Consider the following 22798-nt stretch of genomic DNA (forward strand, 5'->3'; position numbering starts at 1 on the left):
CTTGCTGTGTGAGAGTGAATATCAGGGCACAGGGCTGGAGAAGGGATTCTTGCCACCTTTCTGCATGGTCTTCTTCCCTGCACCTCCCTGGGCTCTTGTAGATAGGAAAAAAGTGAAGCTTGTAAGTAACCTTTTTATGTTGAGTGGATTAAATTGTATGCTTCTACCTTATTGCCTTTTTTGTCAAATCTCCTGCTGACCATCCAAGTTCTTGCCTTGTCCAGATTCCCTGAAAATTTATTCTGCATTTGGATCGTACGCAGAGCAGTCTCTTACAGGTTTGACACTGATAACTGCTTTGATCTTTCCCAGATGCCATGGGGCTGGGATTACTCTGGATCATCCAACTTAACGGAACTGAAAATTTTGCTGGAAGAGTCTATCATGATCCGACGTCTGAAATCAGATGTGCTTTCCCAGCTTCCAGCAAAGCAACGCAAAATGGTCGTGGTGGCTCTTGAAGGCATTAGTGCAAAGACCAAAGCTGCCTTGGCAGCCGAAGCAAAGAAGATGGCCAAAGGATATGAAAGTGTAAGTCAGAAACTTATTTTCACAATGAGCCATTGCTGTTTCGGGTACTTTTATTTTAAAAAACTTTTTTGTGAAAAAGCAGTACCCCAAGTTCCAAAGGTCAGAGCCACACTATGTGAAGGCACAGTTTTAAATGAGTGTACAGCACAATCAAAACTAGCTCAGCTTGATTTGCTTTTGATCTAAGTGGTCTACTTTGTCCCTTTGTGTGAAATACCATTTCCTCTTTTTTTTCTCTTGTTAGTAATTTCTAATTGTCTTTCATATCTCCTGCCTCTCTATTTACTCTCCTGTCTAGCTTTGCAATCTCATCCACCCTACAAAAACAGGCTTATTTGAGTTGTGAACAGAACAGTAGCCAAAAATGCGAAGGGTTTATTTTTGCTGTTCTTATTTGTTTTCCTTGTATGGGTGGAAAATGCTTGTTCTAGGCTTCTAGGTTGTTAATACATTTCTAGAAGAACTTAGGGGTTTTTCCTTGCCATTTTAGTTGGGACACATTTTCTCAACTACAACTGCATTTGTGATACACTTGTCATCCAACTCGTAGGAGTTGAGTGGGAGGTAGGGAGGGAGGTGTCAGGGCTGTGTGAGTATCTGCTGTACCTAACGGCGAGTAGGAGACTCCCCCCGCCTCAGGCCTCTATTGTGCTTTTTTAGGCTGATTTTTTTCCTAGCAAAGTGTTTATTGGCAGCAGGAGAAATACCAGATCTGTATGCAAGAAGGAGAAAAGGCATTTTTGAGACTCAAATTTGTCTCTCTTCCATCTACAGAAACAACAGGAGAAGGAAGGCCTTCTCGTCTACTTCAGCAGAACAGCAGAAGCTAAAATCGGCTCAGTCGTGTAAGCTCCGTGTCACTGCTTCATTCTTGCCCAGTAAAATGTGGTTTTCTGCTGAGAACAGGGAGACAGTGCCTTAGAGATAACAGTGCAGGGACATGAAGCATAGCCTGAAGTTAGGCTAGAAAAACTTGATTGTAATTACAATGCACTAAACATTTTCTTCTCTTGGGATTCTTTGGCTGAATTAAGTCTTCTGGTTTCATTCCAGATACAATCTAAACTGTCATTTGAATAATTTAAAATGACTTTGTGTTTCAGACTTGGATCAAATTCCCTGATCTGGACCCTTTTTTCAATTTAAGGAGCAGGGAAATAAGGAAACTAAAAGCATCAACAGAATTTGAGAAAACAAATGCTGCAGTTCTGCTGCAGCAGGAATCCTGAACCAAAAAGCTTATGATATGGACTTAGCTTTAGTTGTAGTGTGCTTTAAGAATCTCACAGCTCCTACTGAAGTTCTTGGCTCTTCCACAGGGCTCACATGGGACATCAGTAGTAAAATTTTTGTGCCACAGGTGTGCTTTAAACTCTCTTTTCCCTAGAAGTAATTTCGTTCTGTGCCCTTTCATCCTTAGCCTTTTTGCTGGAACTGCAAAGGAGTTGCTTTAGGTCATAGCATACCTTTCTAATAAGTAATATGGTAATATGAAAATGGTTTACTTTCCACAGCTCTCTGAATGTAAGGACCTACTGATGTGCACTGTGTGATTTCACAGTCACAGACCTTGCTGCAAAACTTGCTTGTTTGGCACAGAACTGTACTTCATAGTCCCAGCATTCATTTCTGTAGTAGAGTTTCTTCCTTTTATGTTAGTGAGCAGTTACAAGACTTTCATGTTTTTATTTCAGTTACAAGTGCAAACTGAATATAAAACCATAAAGTGCTGTTTATTTGACTCTCTAGTAGGAAGTAGTCCATTTTTTCCTGGGATTTAGTAGCATTTAAAATATCAGTTACTACAAGCTGCTAAGGTACAGTACCATCTAACTAATGATACTGTCCTATGATCATCAGCACTTCCTGTCTTACCCTTAATGACCCCTTATCCTCCATTGCTTCCACTGAAATGACTTGCCATTTTTTAAACAGAATGTGGGAATGAGATAACAAAATAATTGTGATGTGTTGGTTGGCATCCCCTTACTACTCTTTGCTTTGATACTTGTTTTCAAACGCTGCAGCCCCACTTCTCTCCCAGATTTCTTTGTTAAAATAATACTGTCATGTAATAGGTATCTGAATATTATGAGCCCTGCAAAGATTTCTGCTATCTTAATACAGTGCTGGAAATCCTTCTTGGTCCTTTGTGACAGTTGCTGCTGACCTAGATGTGATGACTTTTGCAAAGGTCTTGGTATTCCTGATCTTCTCAACAACTTTGCTGTTCCAAAGAAAAAATTACTTCATCTGTATGGGCTTTTAAGTGCTCCTCAGGCTCCAGTTAACCTGATTGTAATACAAGTTACTACCTAAAAATGGGTTCTATAGTTGTGTTGCTAGTCCATGGGAAAAGCTAGGATGTTTTAATTTAAGTCACTTAAAAGGAGCCTTGTTGCCTCTCATTGACCATTAGCCTATATGCATGTGGATAACTTTTAGAAATAGCTGACAAATTTAGATATTTAAGCTGGAGTAAATTGTCAGTGGGAACCCTTGCAAGAAAAGGTATTTTTTCTGATCATTGTGTTTAGAGATGTTTCTTCTGAAATTAAAGCAATCCCAAGTAAACTCGGGAAGTTAAACTGCACACAGATTAGTGTATTGTGATTGTGCAGAAGTTAGAAATACAAGATGAGTGAGTGAGATTGTAATTAAGTATAGATGACCTTTAGTTGATTGGTGTGGGATGTCATGTTCCAAGTAGGATATAATAAACTGATTCTCTTTGACACCCAAGTATAATGTAGGCAGCTGTCTGCCTGTGGTGAAGAAAAACTGAGGGAATTTTCCTTTCTGTATTTTAATCTATAGAAGACTTGACTTGCTGCTTGCACTTTATTGCAGCTTTTTATGCCAGCCTGTTTCCTAGTGTTTGTGTATAGATGGGCAGTATCTTCAAAATTTGTTGTGAGCAAAGTCTGTATTCTCTCAGCACATAATTTTATAGTGTTTTGGTGTTTTTCCTTTTTCATGTAGAGAGTACATCCTGGAGTTACTGGAAAGTGGGAATAATAAATTCCTGGTGTTTGCACATCACAAGATAATGCTGGATGCAGTAGCTGCAGAGTTGAAGAAGAAAGTAAGTGACTGACTGATTTGTCTTAACTTTATCACTGTTCCAGCTTCAAAGCTGTTGAACAGACCCCTGGATTTATGGCTGGTCAGATAGTTTAGGACAGTTAATGACAGAGATGATTTCTACTTGCTGTGCTTCTGAGTGTGCCCTTCACCAAGGGAGCTGAGCTGTCAGGGTGAATGCCTCACAGCATGCACTTTATATTATCTGAATGGCTTTTATTGTATTTAATGGTCTTTAATTCCACTGTCTGCCCTGGAGCTTGGGAATTCTTGTGTTGCCCTGTGTGGCTGTTGTTCTCCAGGCTTTTCTCAAAGGGAGAATGAGACTACCCAAGCCCACCATCCATGCCTGCCACCATCCCTGCCTGCCTGCACCTCTGTGGTGCTCTTACATTTTTGAACTAAGACACTGTAGGGAGAGTTGATAGACCTGTCAGTCATTTCTCTTGACTTCTCTTGTTTGTCTAACTTTTCATGTGAGATTTCCATAGATGCTTCTAAAGCATGTGGGGCAGTGTGAAGAATGATTTATGATAACGTTCCGGGCTATAATCCACAGTGGCACTGGTGACTGCTCAGTGGCAGCACTGGACATGGGATCCATTAAAACATGGAAGGAGTATATAAGAAGGGGGGCACCAGGTCTCTAAACAGCACCTTCTGCCTTTTCACAGCACATCGAGCACATTCGCATTGATGGCTCCACATCTTCAGCTGAGCGGCAGTCTCTGTGCCAGAAGTTCCAGCTGGCAGAGAAGCATGCTGTGGCTGTCCTTTCCCTTACTGCTGCAAACATGGGCCTGACACTGTCTGCTGCAGATCTGGTGGTGTTTGCAGAGCTCTTCTGGAACCCAGGGGTGAGTGTCCTGGAGGGGACAGTGGTGGGATGTTCCCTGGAGAGCAGAAACATTGCTGATTAGGAGATGTAATGGGCAGGCAACTTTCTCTAGGGTTTGTCTTTTTCTGATGTCTGCTGGCTCTGCAACCACAGGTGCCTGGGCTTGAACCTGTGAGGCTGGTTTACACAGCTTGCTGGCAGAGGAAGGTGGCACAAAAAGGAAACGCGCTTCTGTCTTTATTTGACAGAGCTCTTAAGGGTTTGCTCAGCCAACACTTGAAAGGGTCCATCATCAGTGCTGACCCTCTGATTTGGAAAACTGTTGAGTTCCTTTTGGGAACCTGGTGTACCAGATCACTTCTTGGCTTACTCTGAGAATACAGGTCTTAACAGGATCCAGGTAAGAAAGAGTTGCTAAGCAGAAGAAATGAGATCCTCTGTTCTCTGGTGCTTACACTGTTTCTCAGATGTTGTAGTTTTCACTTTTTGTGATGTTTTTACGTTAAGATTTTGATCCAAGCAGAAGATCGGGTACACCGAATTGGCCAGACCAGCTCCGTTAACATTCACTACCTGGTGGCTAAAGGCACAGCAGATGACTACTTATGGTAAGAAGTGAGAAGGACACTATGGTTCACCTTACGTGTGTTTCCCGTTTGTAACATATGTGGTGTGAGGGATTAATGCTAGTGCTGATTTCCACGGCCTGTGAGGGGAGGATCAATATGTGCCAGGGCCGCTGCAAATTGGTGACATGGCCTGGCTGCAGTGGACATGACTGAGTGGCTGACAGGCAGGAGGAATAAAAGCAGTTACCTGACAAAGAAAGGGCTCTCAAGAGAAATTCTGGGAGAGTTGATGCATTTAAAACCTTCATAATCTCTGTGTAAGGAGGAATTGTCTTAGATGCCAGCCCAGAATATTCCTGTGCTAGGGTACTGTAAAGTGCTGAAACTCAAACAAAGTCAGCAGTCACTGGAGATAGTTCAGTGTATTGTAGATCAGTTCTGAGGAGCAGTCTGGCTGCTGTGTGCTTGGACTGGGAGCTGTGGAGGAGGACTATACTGTTGCCTTCCTCTTGCTCTTCAGTGAGCCCTTCAAATAGATTAAAAAGGTGCTGTTGACTCACCTCTGGATAGTTGTGGTATGAGGCTTTTTGGCTCCAGTGAGAGTTACCAGTGGACATTAGTCCTTAGGGCTGGGGAATCTGACATTTGGGGGTAGGCAGGATCTGAGGAATCTTTAGTGCTGCAAGGGAGCTGACCTGCAAATGATGACAAGAAATTACCCACCAGCTGCTTCATTTAAAGGCCAAAATTACATCTTTATTACCTTGTTTAAAGGAATGAATGCACTAAGTGAACTTGTGCAGTTCCCAGAGTATCATGATGGCAAGTAATTATAACTCTACAATGCAAGGATGTGGAAACTGATGCATCACCCAAAATTCATGGAGAGTTAATGACAGTAATTCTGCCTTTATTTGTGAAATGCTGTCTGTGTAGTCATTAGTGCTTAATGGGGAAGAAATATGGTTCTCGAAAGGACAGTGGCATCTTTTTAAAGACAAGATAAAGAACAAGAGGACGAGGCTACTTGGTAAATGCACTGATTGTGCTGTGGCCTTGGCATCTTTCAGTGTCCAGTGTGCAGGTGTGGCTGGGACTTCTCAGCCTCTTGGGCCAGTGACAGATTCTTCCTCCTGCTGTATATTGGAGGTTATCCTTGAAATGCTGCTGCATCTGTTGTTGGGGTTTACCATTGCTTGCCTTGGAGGCTGAGCACATAGGCTACTAGGAGTTCTTTTAGCTGCATTTTCTTGGTCTGACTTCATACCACTGGAGTTGCCTCAGTCATCTAGTTTCTTTATTGGATGTATGTGTTCTCCAAATGTTTATAGCCCCAAATCCTCTAATTGTTACTAATTTAATTGATTGATATCTCAAGACAGTATACAGTGACTATAACCAAGAGCAGGACAGGTCAAGGAAACAACAAAGTTGGTAGAAAAGCCATTTTGCTTCCCAGCTGTATCCTTTTTTAATCTACACATAGTAAATGAAGCAGTGTCCTTGATTTTTTTTTTCCTTTCAGTAATATCTGTTTATCATTCCTAGGCCATTGATTCAGGAGAAGATCAAAGTGCTGGGTGAAGCTGGTCTTTCAGAAGCCAATTTCTCTGAAACAGCTGAGTCAACTAATTACTGTCCTAAGGTAATTGACCTGAAAGAATATTGGTGGTCCCTGGGAGAGGCTGAATGGGCTTTGGCTTGTGTACATCTAGATTGGCACAGGTGGCCTTACACCTGTTCTGCCTTTAATGTCACAGACCAGATTGTTCAGCTCCTCCCAGGATCCACACCTCGGCTTGGACTCTCCACAGGAATTCCAAGCCTGCTATTTGCAAGACCTGTTAGCATCCATGACATATATGTATGTCTTTGAGTATATAATGTATGAGATACATATGGGTATGTGTCATGGATGAGATACGTATGGGTATGCAGCATGTAAGTTATGATCTATACACACATGTGCACTGTATAAAGGGAGTGTCCTCTGATTTTGCTCACTATGTTTTGCATAACAGTGTGGATGCAGATCATGTTCTCTTCTGTTTCTTCAGACAGACCCAAAGCAGAAGACAATCTACGACCTTTTCCAAAAGACCTTCTCTGAGAGCAGAGATGATGCTGATGATGTTTTGTTTTTGGAGGCAGCTGATGCTGGCTGTGAGTTTGACTCTGGCAGTGCCTTGCAAGACAGAGAAGCGGAGACATGTTCAGTGAGTCCAAAAAAAAAGCGGCGTATTGAGGAAGTGTAAATTGTGACAGCTAAAGATGGCAGCTAAGAGAGATTTTTTTTTTAATTAAAAAAAAAAAAAAAGCAATCACGTATTATTTTTTGATTTTTTGAAAATAAAATATTTGAAGTTTTCTGTATGTCTGGCATGTTTCATCTCAAAGGATGAGAAGGCAGTCTGACAGTGTGACAGATGTGCAGCATACACCTGGCAGCTGCAGGGTTTGCAGTCCTGGTTTTGTTGATGACTGAATGGACACAGGCAAGTATCATCCTGCTGTATTTCAGCATGTCAGCTTCCACAGTTGTTTTGTTTAAAAAGCAGATAATGGCTGTCTGTCCCCAGGGTAGAACTCTTGAGAAAACCAACTCATCAGCAGCTGCAGAGTTTTCCATTTCCAAAAGTCTGTATTTCTAGGAGTTTGTTCATTGGCAAATTGGGCTATTACTTGGATCACTCACAGACTGGCTCTTGGGTATTCTGTTTGGCCATGAAGAAAAAAGATCCAAACAGATATTGATGTTTCGTGGGGGTGGGGAAGAAGAGGGCAAAGAGGAAGTTACCACCTTGGAGCTAAGTAATGTAGCTGTGTGCCAATAAGTGTGCATTGCCTGTTTTAGGCACGTATTCCTCTGCACACTCCTCTCTGGCCTTGTGCTGAATATTAGGACCTGTTCCATGGTATGTGCTTCTGTCAGTGGGGGGTGAAGCTTGTGCTGACTGCCAGAGATTAACCTGACTTCTCAGGGAGATGGCGTGGGTGGGTGTGTGTTTTCTTCAAGATTTGACTGATTTCTACAGGTGAATGAGGAAAAGAGGACACAGGCATACTATTGCTCTTGTTTTGAAAGAAACCGATTCTGGACTGAACTGTTTAAATAGCAAGTTGTTCTAAGTTGTGATTCACAAGCTTTTGCTACTTTCTCTATTTTAGCATTCCATCTCCCACTTAACTGTGTTTTACAGCTGTAATCTGTAGAAAAGGTGGCAAACTGAAGGCTTCCATTTAGCTCCTGGAGGCCAGTAGCTAATGTGCTGTGGAGCTGAGGTGCTCGGTTCTGTGCAGATACCACAGTGACAAAAATACCTCTCTTGCAAGGCAGATGAGAAAAATGTTTGTGCTGTAAGATCAACCTAGTAACATTAGGTATTTTTTCCTGCATTGAAGGGTTTGATTGTTCCATTTTCAGCTGGTGTCGTCATGGAAATGCCCCACAGGCTCCGTGTACAATTGTGCTGGGTGGAGAGCTGCTTTTCATTAGAGACTGCAGATGGTGCTTTGGGGTGTGAGCAGTAGCAAGGGCTGTTGTGACTGGGCAGCTGGAGGAAATGCTTTATCTCTGGGTTTGAGGCTGAGAGATAACCATCACTCTCTTACTTCAACAGCTGCCCAGGTGATGAAGACACACTTTTTGACATTTTTAAATATCTGTCATCTTGGACACAGGGTATTTAATCTGTCTGTAGGATGAGTCATCTTTCTACTTGCCAAGTGGGTTGTTCTGAGTAAGGGGTGAGAAATGTTGCTGTCTGCTGACTGAAAAAAAAAAAGAAGCAAAAGGCATTATTTGTGTACCTATATTGTTGTTTCCTATAGGAGTAATTCTCTTCTTTGTAAAGCTGCAACTATTTCAAAACAGTACTTTTCTAAGATATACTGAAAGTACCCTTGAAGAATTCTGCTTCTTATTATCTTGATTCATCTTGTTGTTATGTTGATAAATCCCAGCCCTGCTAGAGGAATGCTAGGTGAAACTTCCCTTTCTTATGACCCATAAAATCTCAGCTGGTTTTCTGCCCAGATACAGAGGTTTTTCAAGAGATCCTGAGATCCACTTTATCCTTTAGTACATGAAAAAGGGGAGAAGGACCTTGCAGCAAAGTGCTGTTAGTGATTACTTCAAGGGACTGGAGGCACTGCAGGCCTTACCCAATGGCACCATTAGTCAGTCCATCATTAATATGGTGAGGAGGTGGCAGGGCAGCTGGCAGCAGGCTCAGACAGGATTTCCAAGGCTTGCTGACATCATCTCCGAGGCAGTGTGTAGGATGCCAGTGAGACCCACAGCAGGCACAGGAACACAGAGCACTCCTGGGGCCTCTTGAACCTGACAGCTGAAGATAATAGAGCTGTATCCTTTTGGCATTATCTAAAACCAGTACAGGAAAGAGAAGGACCCATCTTATAGGATCTTAGAGCACCTTACTGTGGCTGGTTGCCTGCTTGTACACCTGCATTGGAGAAAGGTGTGTTTTCAAGAAGGATGCTAAAACAGCAACAACAGATTAAAATACATCAACAATAAGCTGGAGCAGTTCCAACTAAGTATTCTGTGTGCCCCAGGCTGGCTAGCTTTATGAGCTGAAAAGGGGATGGACTATGAAGGAAGACATGGCTGTGCTGGCCTGTGTCCTTCATCTTCTCAGTCCCTTGGAAATGTGTGTGTACTCTGGCAGCACTGGGAATGGCTGTCAGCCAGGGCAGCTGGGTTTGGTTGTTGCCAGAGCTGCCTGTGACACTGGTAGGTGATGGATATGACCATGTGCTGTACTGTCACAGCAAACCTGAACTCAGTAGATACAGACCAGAGAATAAGAGTAAATTCTCTGGATATGTTAGCTGACAATTTATATATTTTTTTAACTATATCATCACTAGGTAGCCAAAGGAAATAACTTTTCTGTTTTCTAATACATTGGTATCAAAGCTGTATCCTGTGAGTCATCATGGTGACGAGGATCTGAAAAGGGCAGATATATTCGTAGGATATATCAAATGAAATTTTGATTCAGCTAAGGGAGATAAAAATACCATTGCCTAAAGTCTTGCTGAGCCCTCATCTGAGACATTGCTCTGGCCCACCAGCTCCCAGAAGAGCTTGCAGGGATGATCAGGGAATGGGGAGCCTGGCATAACAGAGAGAATTAAAAATGTCGGTGTTTAAACCCTGAGAGCAAAAGCCAAGAAGGAATGTGACATCTGGTCATGAGCATCTCTTAAAGTACAGATCCCAGCCAGGGACAGTAACAATGGCTGGATACACTCGATTCCTTGATTCGCTCTTAACTAAACAGACTGCAAGTGAAGGGTGCTGTCATTGCTTGAGGCAGCCAGGGTGGGTTCGGAGGAAAACTACCTGCAACAATGACGTGGGGACGGTTTTAGTCCGGCCCTCTCCTGGCAGGAGGGGATGAACCGTAGCTGGCTCTGCACGTGGAAAACTCTCATGGTACTGGATTACATTTCCTAATGGAGGTTAATGGGTTGCTAATCCCTTTACAAGCATTGCAGCTCGGTGGCACTGGTGTATTTTCCCCTCTGTGTTTTGGTGCTGGGAGTCACCTCTGAAGCAGAACATGCGGGCTTTCAGGGCTGATGATTTCAGCACTGGGTAACCCCACCTGACCTGATGCCAAAACTGTTGAAACCTCATAGTTTAAGGCTGGTATGTTTTATGATAGGAATTCATCCTCGCTGATTTTTATATATATTATTATTTACTTTTTCTGCAGTTGTGGACGTTTCCTGTCCCTGTTTTGATATCCACCTGCAGCTTATTCTCTTTAAAAACCAGGTGAGTGAATGAAACGCCCTTCTCTGCTGTGACTTCCTTCGGTGGAAACCCAGGAATCTGAGCTCGGAAGTGTCTCCAGGGAGGGAGCCTGCAGACGTTCCCTGAGCAGCAGCGCAGCGCCCGTGCCGGGCGGCTGTGAGCCCGTGCCGGGCGGCTGTGAGCCCGTGCCGGGCGGCTGTGAGCCCGTGCCGGGCGGCCGTCAGTGCCTGCCCGGCGGCTGTCGGTGCTTCCGGCGGGCTGCCGGCCCCTGCCCGGCGGCTGTCGGTGCTTCCGGCGGGCTGCCGGCCCCTGCCCGGCGGCTGTCGGTGCTTCCGGCGGGCTGCCGGCCCCTGCCCGGCGGCTGTCGGTGCTTCCGGCGGGCTGCCGGCCCCTGCCCGCGGCAGTGCCGGCTCCGCAGCGCGGCCCGCCCTCGGCCCGCCCTCGGCCCGCCCGGGCCGCGCCCCGTCCCCGCGTCACGTCCGCCCGCGCCGGCCCGCCCGCGCCTGCGCACTGCGGCTCCCTCTCCGCGTCGGCGCCGACGGAAGATGGTGAGTGAGGCCGGGCCCGTCCGCCGCCATCCGCAGCCATCCGCACCGGGACCGCCGCGCTGAGCCCGGGGGGCAGCGCGGAGCCGGGGCCGGGGGTGCGCCGCGTTCCCGAGCCGGCTCCGGCCCCGCGCTGCGCTGTGACAGCGGCGCGCTGGGTGCGGGCGGCCGCGGGGAGGCGGCCTGGGTTCGGGGAATGGCAGCCGGGGAATGGCAGCGCTCCGTGCCGCCGCCGGCCGGCCCCGGCACGGACGGGGCTCTGCCCGGCCCCAGGCGCCCCGGCAGGAGCTGCGGGGCTGCAGCAGCGCCAGCACGGTGGCGTTTGATCGGGAATGCTGATGGGGAGCGCAGCGACTGGAGGGCTGGAACAGCTCTCATCAGCACGGGCTGAGGGAGTTGGGCCTGGTCAGCCTCAGAAGAGGCGATTGAGAGGGGATCTCATTATATAAATATATAAATATAAAATAGCAAAAATAGCGTACGAGTATCTAAAGGTCTGTCAGGAGGCAGGAGCCAGGCTCTTCTCGGCTGTGCCAAGCAGAAGCACTTCGGTGCACCTGAGCACGGGGGAGAACTTTGTGTGCAGTGAGCGAGCCCTGGGTGGGCTGCGCAGACAGGCTGCGGCGTCTCCCTCAGTGCAGATGCTCAGGAGCCGCCTGGGTGCAGTCCTGTGCCGTGTGCTCCAGGCCGATCCTGCTTGAGCAGGGAGGTTGCACCAGGTGGCCACTGCGGTTCCTTCCAGCCCGACCCATTCCCTGACGCTGTGAATACTCAGTTTTCCCAGCAGCAGGGGAGGCTGCAGCCCGGCTGTAAGGGTGCTCAGCACCAGCTGCCGTGGTGGGAGAGGGGAGCGGTGAGGGGAAAGCGTCTCTGTAGAGCTGCAGCTCATTCTGGGTTGCCTCCCAACAGGCCAAGCGCACCAAGAAGGTCGGGATCGTGGGTAAATATGGGACCCGTTACGGTGCGTCCCTTAGGAAAATGGTGAAGAAGATTGAAATCAGCCAGCATGCCAAGTACACCTGCTCCTTCTGTGGCAAGGTGAGAGATCTCCTTCCCCTTCCAAAACTCTATAAAAATTACATTGTTATTGATGCTAGAAAGGTGATACGATGCTTCATTAATTTTTGTACTGAAGCGAAACATGCCTAATTCCAAGACAGGGACTAGTGTATAGTGAGCTTTGGGTTACTGTTGGGAGTTCTTGAAAAAGAGAGTAGACATTTCAAATATATGTTTAGTAGTAGCTAAATGAAAACAAACATTATTACATTTCATTATGCAAAAGAGTGAGTGATGTTGCCATATGATATGTTCTACATAATTAATAAAATACACCAGACAGAATTAAAGCAATTATTATCTTATGTTTTTATTGTTATCTGTAGAGTAGTAATCTTTAAACTGTCTGGAAATTTAAAAATATTTTCATCACGGGGTTTTTTTTTTTTTGCTTTGATTTGTTGTTGGGTTTTTGTTTGTTTTTAACTTACTGCTTTTCTCATATGAAGTGAGAATGTTCTTAGTCTTGTCTGCAGAGCTGCCTAAATCAGGCAGGGGTGTAGGCAAACTTACTGTCACCTCTGCAAGGTGATGGATACCTGCATGGGGGAGGGAATTCCATACCCACCACTCACTCTTTAGATGCTGCTGGAAGTGGGTCTGGGTTGGCAAGCTGGGCTTGCCCAGGTAGTCCTGGGAACAGGGGTGTTACATGAGCACCAAACCAGGTGAGAATATCAGTTGTTAGAACCAAGGTAGCTCCTTACTATTTTTCTCCTTCAAAATAAGCTGAAGTTTTGATGGTGCCTTCAGAAGTGACCCAGTTCATACCTGAATGGAAAAGTGTTTCAGAAGAGTCTGCAGAATTTGAGTAAAAGGATTTTCTGTTCCTTTCTTGTCTAAACATGGCTTATAGGAGTCATGTGAAGGCCTTGCCTGAAGTTTCTTGTTTGACTTTTTGAGCTGATAGTGACTTTTATTTTTTCTTTTTTTTCTTCTGTTCCAGACCAAAATGAAGAGGAAGGCTGTGGGTATCTGGCACTGTGGATCCTGCATGAAGACAGTTGCTGGTGGTGCCTGGACTTACAAGTAAGGAAATTAAGAAACTCCAGTCAACATTTATTCTCACATAGCTGTGTTATTACACAGCTTTTGACTTTTTATCTTCTTTTTCTTTCTTCAAATTTTGATCTACTAATCATTAAGTACATCTGTCTTGAGATAGTAATGGGGGAAGTCTCCTCTTAAAATTTGATTGCTGTGTATCAAAGTCAATTTGATTGCTGTTCTTTGCAATAGGCAAAGCCAGATTTATTCCAAGAAAATTTATTTTCATGTTTTCCTTTCATTGTAAAAGCAGATAATTCAATTATAATAGCCTTTATTGTGAGGATGCTGTTGCTTACTCTCCTTCTGAGCTCCTTCCCCCCCAGTTCTGTAGAAGACACTCATACCCCACGCGTAGCAATCGTGAGGGATCTGAGCCCACACGTTGGTGCACGTGGTCAGTGCATGACTGGGAGATTTGGGTTGGGATGTAGCCTGTGAAGTTCCATGTGCTTTGTGGATCCAGGCCTACGCTTTGTTAGGAAAATAAAAGTGGAGTTAGGCCCTGTTGGACAGCACAGTCAGATGATAACAATTTGAAATGATAAGTGCTTTCTCAAAAATAAACAACACCAGCACAGTTGTTCTGCCACATGTAAATGACTCTGCTTCTTCCTCCAGTACCACCTCTGCAGTGACAGTCAAATCTGCCATCAGAAGACTGAAGGAACTGAAAGACCAGTAGAAGCTACTTCCTGTTCTCCTTGTGAAACATCCTTTTTTCTCCACTGTCAAGATCTGTCCTTTTATTAATAAAAGGGCGATGATGGTGTGGAATAATTTTTGTCTTTTCTGCTTGAAGTCCAGTCTGTTATGTATGGTGAGTGCCAGGTGCCCACCCAAACTGCCCCATCACTGCCTTCCTCTACTGGACAAGGGAGAGAAATTATAATAAAGGTCTGTGGGTGGGATAAGGGCAGGGAGAGATCCCTCACCAGCTACTGTCATGGGAAAAACAGACCTGACTTGAGGAAACCAGTGTAATTTATTAACAATTGTTTCAGAGTAGGACAATGAGAAATAAAACCAAATATTAATTCCAATCACCCCTCCCTTCTTTCCAGGCTCAGCTTTACTCTTGATTTAGTTGCCCTCTGCAGCAGCTGCACGGGGGGATGAGGAATGGGGGCTGAGTCCATCACATGCTGACTCTGCTGCTCCATCTTCCTCAGGGGGAGGGCTCCTCTCAATTCCTCTGCTCCAGCGTGGGTCCCTCATGGTGTCACAAGTTGTGCCAGCCAACCTGCTCTAGCATGGGCTCCTGGGCTCCTCTGCAGGGCACAGGTCCTGCCATGGGCCTGCTCCACTGTAGGCTTCCTATGGTGTCACAGCCCTGCTTCAGCACGGAGCCCTCCATGGGCTGTAGGACTGGGATGGCAAATTTGTTTAAGAATAATTTGGTTGCAGTGGAATGGAGGTATGTAGCTGTTTTGGTTAGTTATAGAAATAACAACATAGAAGTATAAAAAATACATACATAAGCAAGTAATGAGAAAGGGATTAAAAAAAAAGGGAAAGGGATAAAAAAAGGGAGACAAAAAACACTACCACCCTTGGGTCCAATGACAAGACTTGATTGTGGGTGACTGCAATGCCCCTTGGTCAAGGTGATGGTCACAGTCTTGATCTGTGGGAGGTGGGGGAGCCCCTGAAACACAAAAGTTCACTGGGTTAGTATTTTCAGGTGTGCTGGGAATACCCAGGTTCCTCCCCTGAAGGGGGTGGGGTTTCCAGTTTGATGGTAACATTGTGGATCATGTGCAATCCAGGCCCAAAATGACTCTGGGGACATTTTGGGGGTCTTTGATGGTTTATGACCAAGCCATGACAGCTGCCTCACCTAGTAGCTGAGCCTGGGATGAATGTTGGTTGTCATGCCTACGAATGTCCCAATACCTTCCAGGGGAGGGGGGAAAGGGAGGAGGAGTTTTACATCTCATCCAGTTGTGTAGGGGAGGACATTTGCATGATAAAAAACATGGTCCCACTTCGAAGGATCTGCTCAAGAACAGTTTGTTGCTAAACAAAAGTTGGTTTAAAGTCGTGCACCTCACCAGCTGCTTTTGAAAAGGCTGATTGTTTGCATCATTAACCCTTAAAATTCCAGTCTCTCAAAAGCAGGCACCTGGCACATCTCCTGTTCCTGCTGCCCTGGCCTGGACACCTGCAGACCTGTCCCTTTCACATACTCCCCTCTGTGGCTGCAATTGCTTTTGTGTGGGGTTTTTTTTCGCTGATCTCTTCCCCCAGATCTGCCATCACTGCCAATGGGCTCCTCCTTGGCAAGTGGTGGGTCTGTGCTGGAGCGGGCTGACATTGGTTCTGTCAGACACAGGGGAAGCTTCTGGCAGCTTCTCCCAGGGGCTGCCCCTGCAGCACTCCCCCTGCCAAAACCTTGCCATGCAAACCCAGTGCACGGTTCTGTATTTATATGTGTGACTATGGAGACACTACTAGTGCTAGCCGGTAGTTTGAGTGGCCCTGGTTACTGGTGAAGCCATTAAAAACCACTTTTCTTTCTAGTTAATTGCACATTTTGTTGCTTGAATGCACTGAGGTAAATCTGAGGAAAGCTTAAATAACTTGAAGAAGCTTGGCTCAACTTGGTATGTCCTTGACATCTGTGCCTTGAGGAATAGCATAGAGCTCCATGAGTGAGGAATGGGCAGATGTGATGGGAAGAGAGAGCACCTCTCTCTGCCTTTTTCCATTTCCTCCAGGGACTGGGCCATGTGCTGCAAGATGGAGAGAAAAAGATCATCTTGGCTGGAATGGTGAAAGCAGCTCATGCTCTGCTGCTGGCTGGTGCTGCTAATTCTTCAGCAGCACCCACAGGTAACTGCACTACAGCCTGTGGTGTGTTCTGTTGTGTGCAGGTCTCGGGCTTGGTCCACCTGAACGCTTTGCTCCCTGTGGCTCACTCCCTTTTGGTCTGGTAGCAGGCTCTCATCGCCTAATCCACACTGAGTTGCAACAATAAATTTTCATGTTGAGCCAATCCTTTGGACATTTAATCTTGGTGAAAAAGCTGCTGTTTTAGTTAATAATTGCCTCCAAATCCATTTCAATTGTCAAGATGCTGGAACATCTATGATCTGACTTGTGAGTTTCAGTTTGGTTTTATCTGGGTTTTTTTTGGTGATGAGTCTCCCATCCCTAAACAATACAGGTCAGAAAACAAAAATCTTGTTAACTTTTGTTATTAACAAAATTTATAAACAATATTTTCTGCTGTAGGAAAAATAGGAAGGAAGTAACAGAGGGTTTTCTCATCTTTACTCCAAATTAAGCTTTACATGGATTTGGGTAGTGATAAGCCACAGCAATAATGATTCATTAATGTGCCTGCCATCTTCAAAAAATTAATTCAAAGCTGGACCTAACTAGGAACTTTTTCCCAAGTTGCAAAAAATCTGGGGCTCACAAGTTTGACTTCAGTGACCCTGAAATTTTTTTCCAAGCTTTTTTTTTTTCTTTTAATTCGGTGCTTCAAATTTCCCTTACTGAAGTCAGTTAATGTATTCAGGTATATGATGTTATTCATATCAATCTCCATATCCTCATATCCCAGCTGGCTTGGTGGTGTAACCACTTCCCTGGGAAGCCAGTTGCAGTGCCCAACCACTCTCTGGGTGAAGAACATTTTCCTAATATCCAGATTAAACCTCCCCTGACACAACTTGATTACATTCCTTTGGGTCCTATTACTGATCACCAGAGCGATCAGCTCCTGCCCTGTGGGAATATTGCTTCCTCTCACAGGCAGGACAGTGTGGTTCTGCCTATTGCTTTTTATTCTTGATTCAGTGTGCTTGGGTCACATTTCCATGTGGTGAGGCATGACTCTGTACACCTCTGCTTTCTTCATTAATGCAGAGGTCATAATTGAAGTGCAGGTTTCTGATGGAGCTTTCTTATGAATGGTTGTTCATTAACAGGTGCAGAGGATATGTTCCACTGTGTTGATATCCCAGGATGGTTGCACAGGTATTTTATCTCAGATGGCTTCTATTCCTGCTGAGGAGCTTATTAATTACCTTTTGGATTTATATTTGCAGAGGGTGGAAGCTGAGCAGGGTAGAAATACAAAGAGAAGATAAGGATGTGAGACGATCTTTTTGACCTGGATTGTGTGGTCCTACCTGCAGCCCTGTGGGATGGGCTGTGCCCGCAGATCCCTGAGCTTCTTGTCCCGGACGCTCCTCGGCAGGGGCATTTTGTGTGGGTGACTCTTGGAGGCTGCCAGCCCCGCTCTGGGCGGGGAGGAGGAAGGATGCGCTGGCAATGCTGCGAGCGGCCAGCGGGCGCCACTGCCGCTCTGCCGCGCATCCCTCGGCTCCGCTCCCGGCCCGCGGCGCCTCTGCGCGCCTGGGCTCCGGCACCGCTGCTCGGCTCCGCGCTTCCTGCTCCCCCCTAAAACAGACCTGGGCACTCTTTTCGATTGTCCGGGACAAAAGGCATCAGGAGGTTAAAATAGGAATGGGCAGGTTGGACATGAGGATTTTGCAGTCATTTGTCACCTCTAGCAAAGCTGAATTTGTGTCAGTGCTCAGTCCAAATGCCGTGTATATACTATGTATATATATAGTTGTATTGACAACTGATTGTGATTTGGCCAGGTGATCCTCCTAATCTGTTGTTTCCTCTGGGAATCTAGGATGAAAACAGGAATTCTAAACAATATTACTTACTGCTTTCAGTATACTTGCTGTTAAGCCTTAGTTCAGAACTTTGATAGAGTTGTTTTAGACACTGTGGAAGCAGAGAGCTGATACCTGTCCTGGAGGGTGTGAGTTTATGGCAATACCAGACCCATCTGGATTTCAATGGCTCTGGGAATTGGAGAGTTTGATGGAAAGTGAGACTTAAAATCTGGCTGAATGCTCTGTAGATGTGGCTGTGCAGGTTAGTTTATCTTGGTTGCTTTTGAAGAGCAGGTGAGAAGGGGACCTCCTTCTCAGAGCACTCTGTCAATCCCATGGGATTTTTCTTTCAGGATATAACCTATGGGGATGGTAGCTGTAATCAGTGTGGCATTTCAGGTACCAAAAGGTAATTCAGGAGCCCAGAAGAACTTGGAAATAAAAAGCTGAACAAACTCGGGGCAGCTTTCCTCGTTCTGATTTCTGTTAAGTATTTCTTTGTTTACAAAACAAAATAATTGCTTTGGCTTTACCCTCTTTGTGCTTCCTGCCCCTTCCTGGTCACCAACACCCTGTTTGGTCTGTAGGGGATCATGATGCTAAGCCTTGGGGGCACCACTGGTATAATGCCACATATTAAAGACTGGAGGTTTAGGGCTTACAGAAATGAGAAACCTCAGTCACAGGTGTTGGTTGCCCTTTCTTCATGTCCTGACTTAAAGGTGGTGTGAACTCAGCCTGTGTGCATGTGCTCCCTTTTGGCTTGGTGTCTTAGGAATTTGACTGTAACACAGCCTGGCAGTTATAAGCAGTGGGCACCATGTTTTAAGGAGCATATTCCAGTGTGATTTCTAACTTTCATGGCCATCAAATGTTTTGCTCTTGTATGGTTAGCTGCTTTCCTCCTTGAGCACAACCAAGGATTGCTCATGGCCTTCCTAAGCTCCTTCCTCCATGCTGCATCCCAAGGAGATTTCAATGGCACTTCAGAAGCAGGAGTGACTGGTGCAGGTGAGTCACCTTCCTCATGCAGACTAACTCTGTCTTGGGACCATCTGCGAGGTCTCTCCCTATAAAGAAAGAAGATTTAGTGATGAAATTTATTGCTGGCTTTGCATGCAACTCTGAACACTGGACAGCAAGAGAAGCAGCCAGATTTAGAGAATGATGTGAGCACCACTTTAATGGGCTGCAAGTCACCATCTGATTTTATGTATTATCCTAGTTTCCACCTGCTGCTCATCCTACCTGGATTTTCAGCAGCTCCACTTGGGGGAAGATTGCATCACAGAGCTGGCCCAGCTCCTGTGGATGAAGTGGGCAGTAACATCTCTCTGCTACCCAGCTACGCAGCAGGGCTCCCAGCTTTCCTTGGAGAAATGGTTCCTTAAAGGATGCTACAAAATGATTTGCAGTGGTGTGAGATTGCGTATTTCCAATGGCTTGAGGTGCCTGCTTGAAACTGGCCCCAATGCTCTGGAAGTGGGCAGTTGCCATCGGTAACACATCCTTCCTCCGAGCATTTGATCTCAGCGGATGTCTTTTCAGCCATGGAGTGTGGCAGAGTTGTGGATATGCCTCAGGTGCCCTTATTAGATGCCTGGATGCATTTTGAAAATGGCTGCTTAGAAAATGTCTAATTGCTATTCCACATATTCAAAAAGGTTTTTTTTTTTCTCTTGTCAAGGTTTTGGCATGCCTTGGATTGCTAAATATACTTTCCTCTTGCAAATTCTTGGCAGGAATCTGTGTAAGGAATAATGCCAAGCAGTCTCTTCAAATGTTAACAAGCTCATCGGTGTGGCTTTCCCAGTGCAGGGTTTGTGCTCTTTTTTTTTTTCCACCTTCCTTCCCAAAAAACCCCAACCCTTCTTTTTGTACACTGTTGCTCTAAGCACATGAACTATGGCAGCTGCAAGAAAGGATTTTTCTAACCAGAGCCAAAAAAAAGTGCTTGTTTCGTGTTCAACAATTTGGTGTCACAGCCCTGCTCAACCTCCCGGGCCTCCTGTTGAGTAGGAAGCATGGATTTTGGGGTGCTTGTGGAAAACTTAATCCATTTCCTCTCCTTTGCCATTCTTGCTTTTCCTCTGTTCTTAGCAAGCTGGACTGTGTCCTTGCATGGTAATTGTAGATTTGATGTCTTTCTTCCAGTAGCCTATTAGCAAGTGAATGAGGCTGTCATGCTCCCCTTTTGTTTCCTCCCCAGCGCTTATCCGGGTGCAGGCAGCCCTGGAGGCGGTGCCTGCAGCCGGGCAGGACCCATAGATTGGAGCTTCAGACTGGGCTGCTCCTGCTCCTCTGCCCCAGGCAAAGAGCAGCGCTGCTCTGGCTTCTGGAATTTACAAAGCAAAGAAAGCAGTGAGAAGCCAGTGCAGCACCCCTGAAAACCTCAATGTCTCCCTAAAGGAAACCTTATCCTAGGACGTCGGCATTCATCAGTATGAGGTTTACACACCTCCCTTTGGCTTCACTGCAGACAATCCTGCATAAGAATTTGGAGAGCTTTGCCCCTGACTTGCTCTCCTGGCCTTCAATCATCCGATGGACACACTTTGGGAGCAAGCCTTTGTGTTCAGGTTGGGATGCTGGATTCCCCTCCCTGTGCTCAGTCCTACCTCATCTCCATGGAAGGAGCTCAGTGTGGGATGCAGGGAAGGTGCTGCAGAGGAATTGAGTTGTGGGGCTAGGGAGCCTGAGTGCATCACACTGCAGCCTGGAATGAGCAGTGGGTGTTATTGAAGGGACCTCTGTTCACACTGAGGAATATTTATTTATAACTCATGAGTTTAGTTTCAGGAATTTGCTCTGTGACCCTTCTCCATTTCTTTGATTAAATTTCCCATTGTAAGGAGAACATTTTATTTGCAGTCCTTCCCCACCCTGAGACAAATGTCCTGCAAGTCACAGCTTTGCTCTGCCCTTCAGGAAGTTCTGGAACAGCTTCAGCCCTCTGCAAGTGTGGAGAGAGAACCTGATTCCTTCAAGTAAATATACTTGATGCTAAGTGATGGACCAAGAGGGCACTTGCCTTTTTCACTGAATATACTTTTTCCAAGTTGCCACGCATTACTGGACCTCACCTTTGAAGGAAGAAGTTCTGATGCAAAAAAGGATTGTCTCTAATATCCTAGCTGTGAGGGCAAGTTGATTGCTTGAAGGTAGGATTTTGGGTTCTATCAGTCATGTCTGTTTCCATTCAAGAAGTTGTATTTGAAACTGTCCCCACTATTACTATGATGGATTAGACTTGAAATTAAAAAACAAGTCTGTAAAGAGAACATTAAAAAAATCCTTAAATGAAAACTAGAGCCAAGTCATGCAAGGAAAGAAAAGGAACAAATAAATAATCTAGGCATTAAACAATTAATTTTTAACCTTAGTCAGCTGAAGATGTATTTTTCTTTTTACATAAAGAATAGAAAAGAAAGAAATGCAAGTTCCTGTAGCAAGCAAGAGATGCTTGTTCCAAAGTAGGTCCACCTCTGACAGAAATGCTGTGTATGCTCTGGTGCTTCTTGGGGCCCTCAGGTGAAGACTATACTGGTACCTGTCAAAACAAAGAACAAAACAATCCAAGAAAAAGATAGATGATGGTAAACAATCAAACAGATATGGAAGATTCACAGCCCTAAAAACAGGCTTGTTATCTGAGCCCATCGGCAGCCTGGCCATTGCTTTGGTTTGGACTATTATTATTGCACCAGTGCTTAGCTGTTGAAGATGGTGATGGTTTTACAATATATACCTTAATCACTGAGAAGTCATTTCACATTGCTCACCTGGAGAATCCCAGGCATAAGAAATGGTGGTAGATCTGCTGGTTGTGTTACTTTGCTCTCAAAGGGTAGAGAGTGATTGTAATGGTAATCAGGCTACTTCCTTTGGTCAGTGTACTGTGCTGCCCTTTCCCACTGCTTCCCTTCCTTCTTTGGTGTGTTCTCACCTTACATGGACCCTTCTCCATGTTGTGAGGCCCTTAAGGCATGGAATATCTTCTTGTTTTGCCCACTGGGGAAAGTGAGCACAGAGGATCCTGCACCTGCCTGTTACCTGTGTTCATCTGGAGCATGGAGATCACCCAAGCATTTGAGAATACATTTCAGGAGCATTCCCTGCCATCACAGGAGGAAGGTGGTACCTTTGTCCAAGGGAAAACTTACCATCACTTGCAGAAAAAGGGGTTGCATAGAAATGAGACAGACTCTGACTTGTGGTTTTGCTTTAAATCAAAAACCAATGCATTTTTAACATTCAGAAGCCAACAAAGATGAAAGACTCCTGGTCAACCTCTCTACTCCCTTGGGGTAAAAAAGTAAAAAGAGTTGATAAATATTTTGCATTAATAAATTCCATTTGTCATATAAAACAAATTTTGCCAGCTACCAAAGCAGGAAAAATATTTTACATAACTCTGAGTGCGACGTCTAAAAGGTTGCTATGAGCCTGGTTTGAACAACTCTTTCCATATCCCAGAATGTGAAGGAATGCTAATCTTCACCCAAGCTAGGACCAAGCTTGCTGTGTGTGTCTGTGTGGTGGTCCAACTCTGGCTGGCTGCCAAGTGCCCACCAAAGCTGCTTGACTCAACTTGGGGAAATTAATTTAATTTATTGCCAATCAAATCAATATGGGGTAATGAGAAAATTAAAACCAAACTCTTAAAATGCCTTCCTTCCACCCCTCACTTCTTT

The 22798-nt window shown here is 45.3% G+C and overlaps 2 protein-coding genes across 5 annotated transcripts in view; both read left to right on the forward strand.

Moving 5' to 3' along the window:
* Positions 1–8270, forward strand: part of SMARCAL1 (SNF2 related chromatin remodeling annealing helicase 1) — a 35183-nt gene extending 26913 nt beyond the window's left edge. For 3 of the 4 annotated variants that reach the window (XM_021526184.3, XM_085584211.1, XM_085584212.1), the window contains exons 11-17: positions 313–531; positions 1306–1376; positions 3514–3616; positions 4290–4472; positions 4961–5061; positions 6571–6667; positions 7080–7395. In XM_021526184.3, the coding sequence (XP_021381859.3) occupies positions 313–531; positions 1306–1376; positions 3514–3616; positions 4290–4472; positions 4961–5061; positions 6571–6667; positions 7080–7277 (972 nt within the window). In that variant the 3' untranslated portion in view covers positions 7278–7395. Of the gene's footprint in view, positions 1–312; positions 532–1305; positions 1377–3513; positions 3617–4289; positions 4473–4960; positions 5062–6570; positions 6668–7079; positions 7396–8057 lie in introns of those variants that run through there. The other variant, XM_077784957.2, reaches the window with a different exon arrangement.
* An 837-nt stretch (positions 8271–9107) lies between these two features.
* RPL37A (ribosomal protein L37a) lies at positions 9108–14504 on the forward strand. Its single transcript, XM_085584009.1, has 6 exons — positions 9108–9221; positions 10811–10831; positions 10885–11358; positions 12265–12393; positions 13361–13443; positions 14083–14504. Exons 1-6 carry the CDS (start codon positions 9108–9110, stop codon positions 14144–14146), a joined length of 885 nt encoding a protein of 294 aa, XP_085440135.1. The 3' UTR covers positions 14147–14504.
* Positions 14505–22798: the final 8294 nt, after the last annotated feature.

This window comes from Lonchura striata, chromosome 7 (assembly GCF_050655825.1).
Source record: "Lonchura striata isolate lonStrDom1 chromosome 7, ASM5065582v1, whole genome shotgun sequence".
In the NCBI taxonomy this organism is placed as follows: Eukaryota; Metazoa; Chordata; class Aves; order Passeriformes; family Estrildidae; genus Lonchura; species Lonchura striata.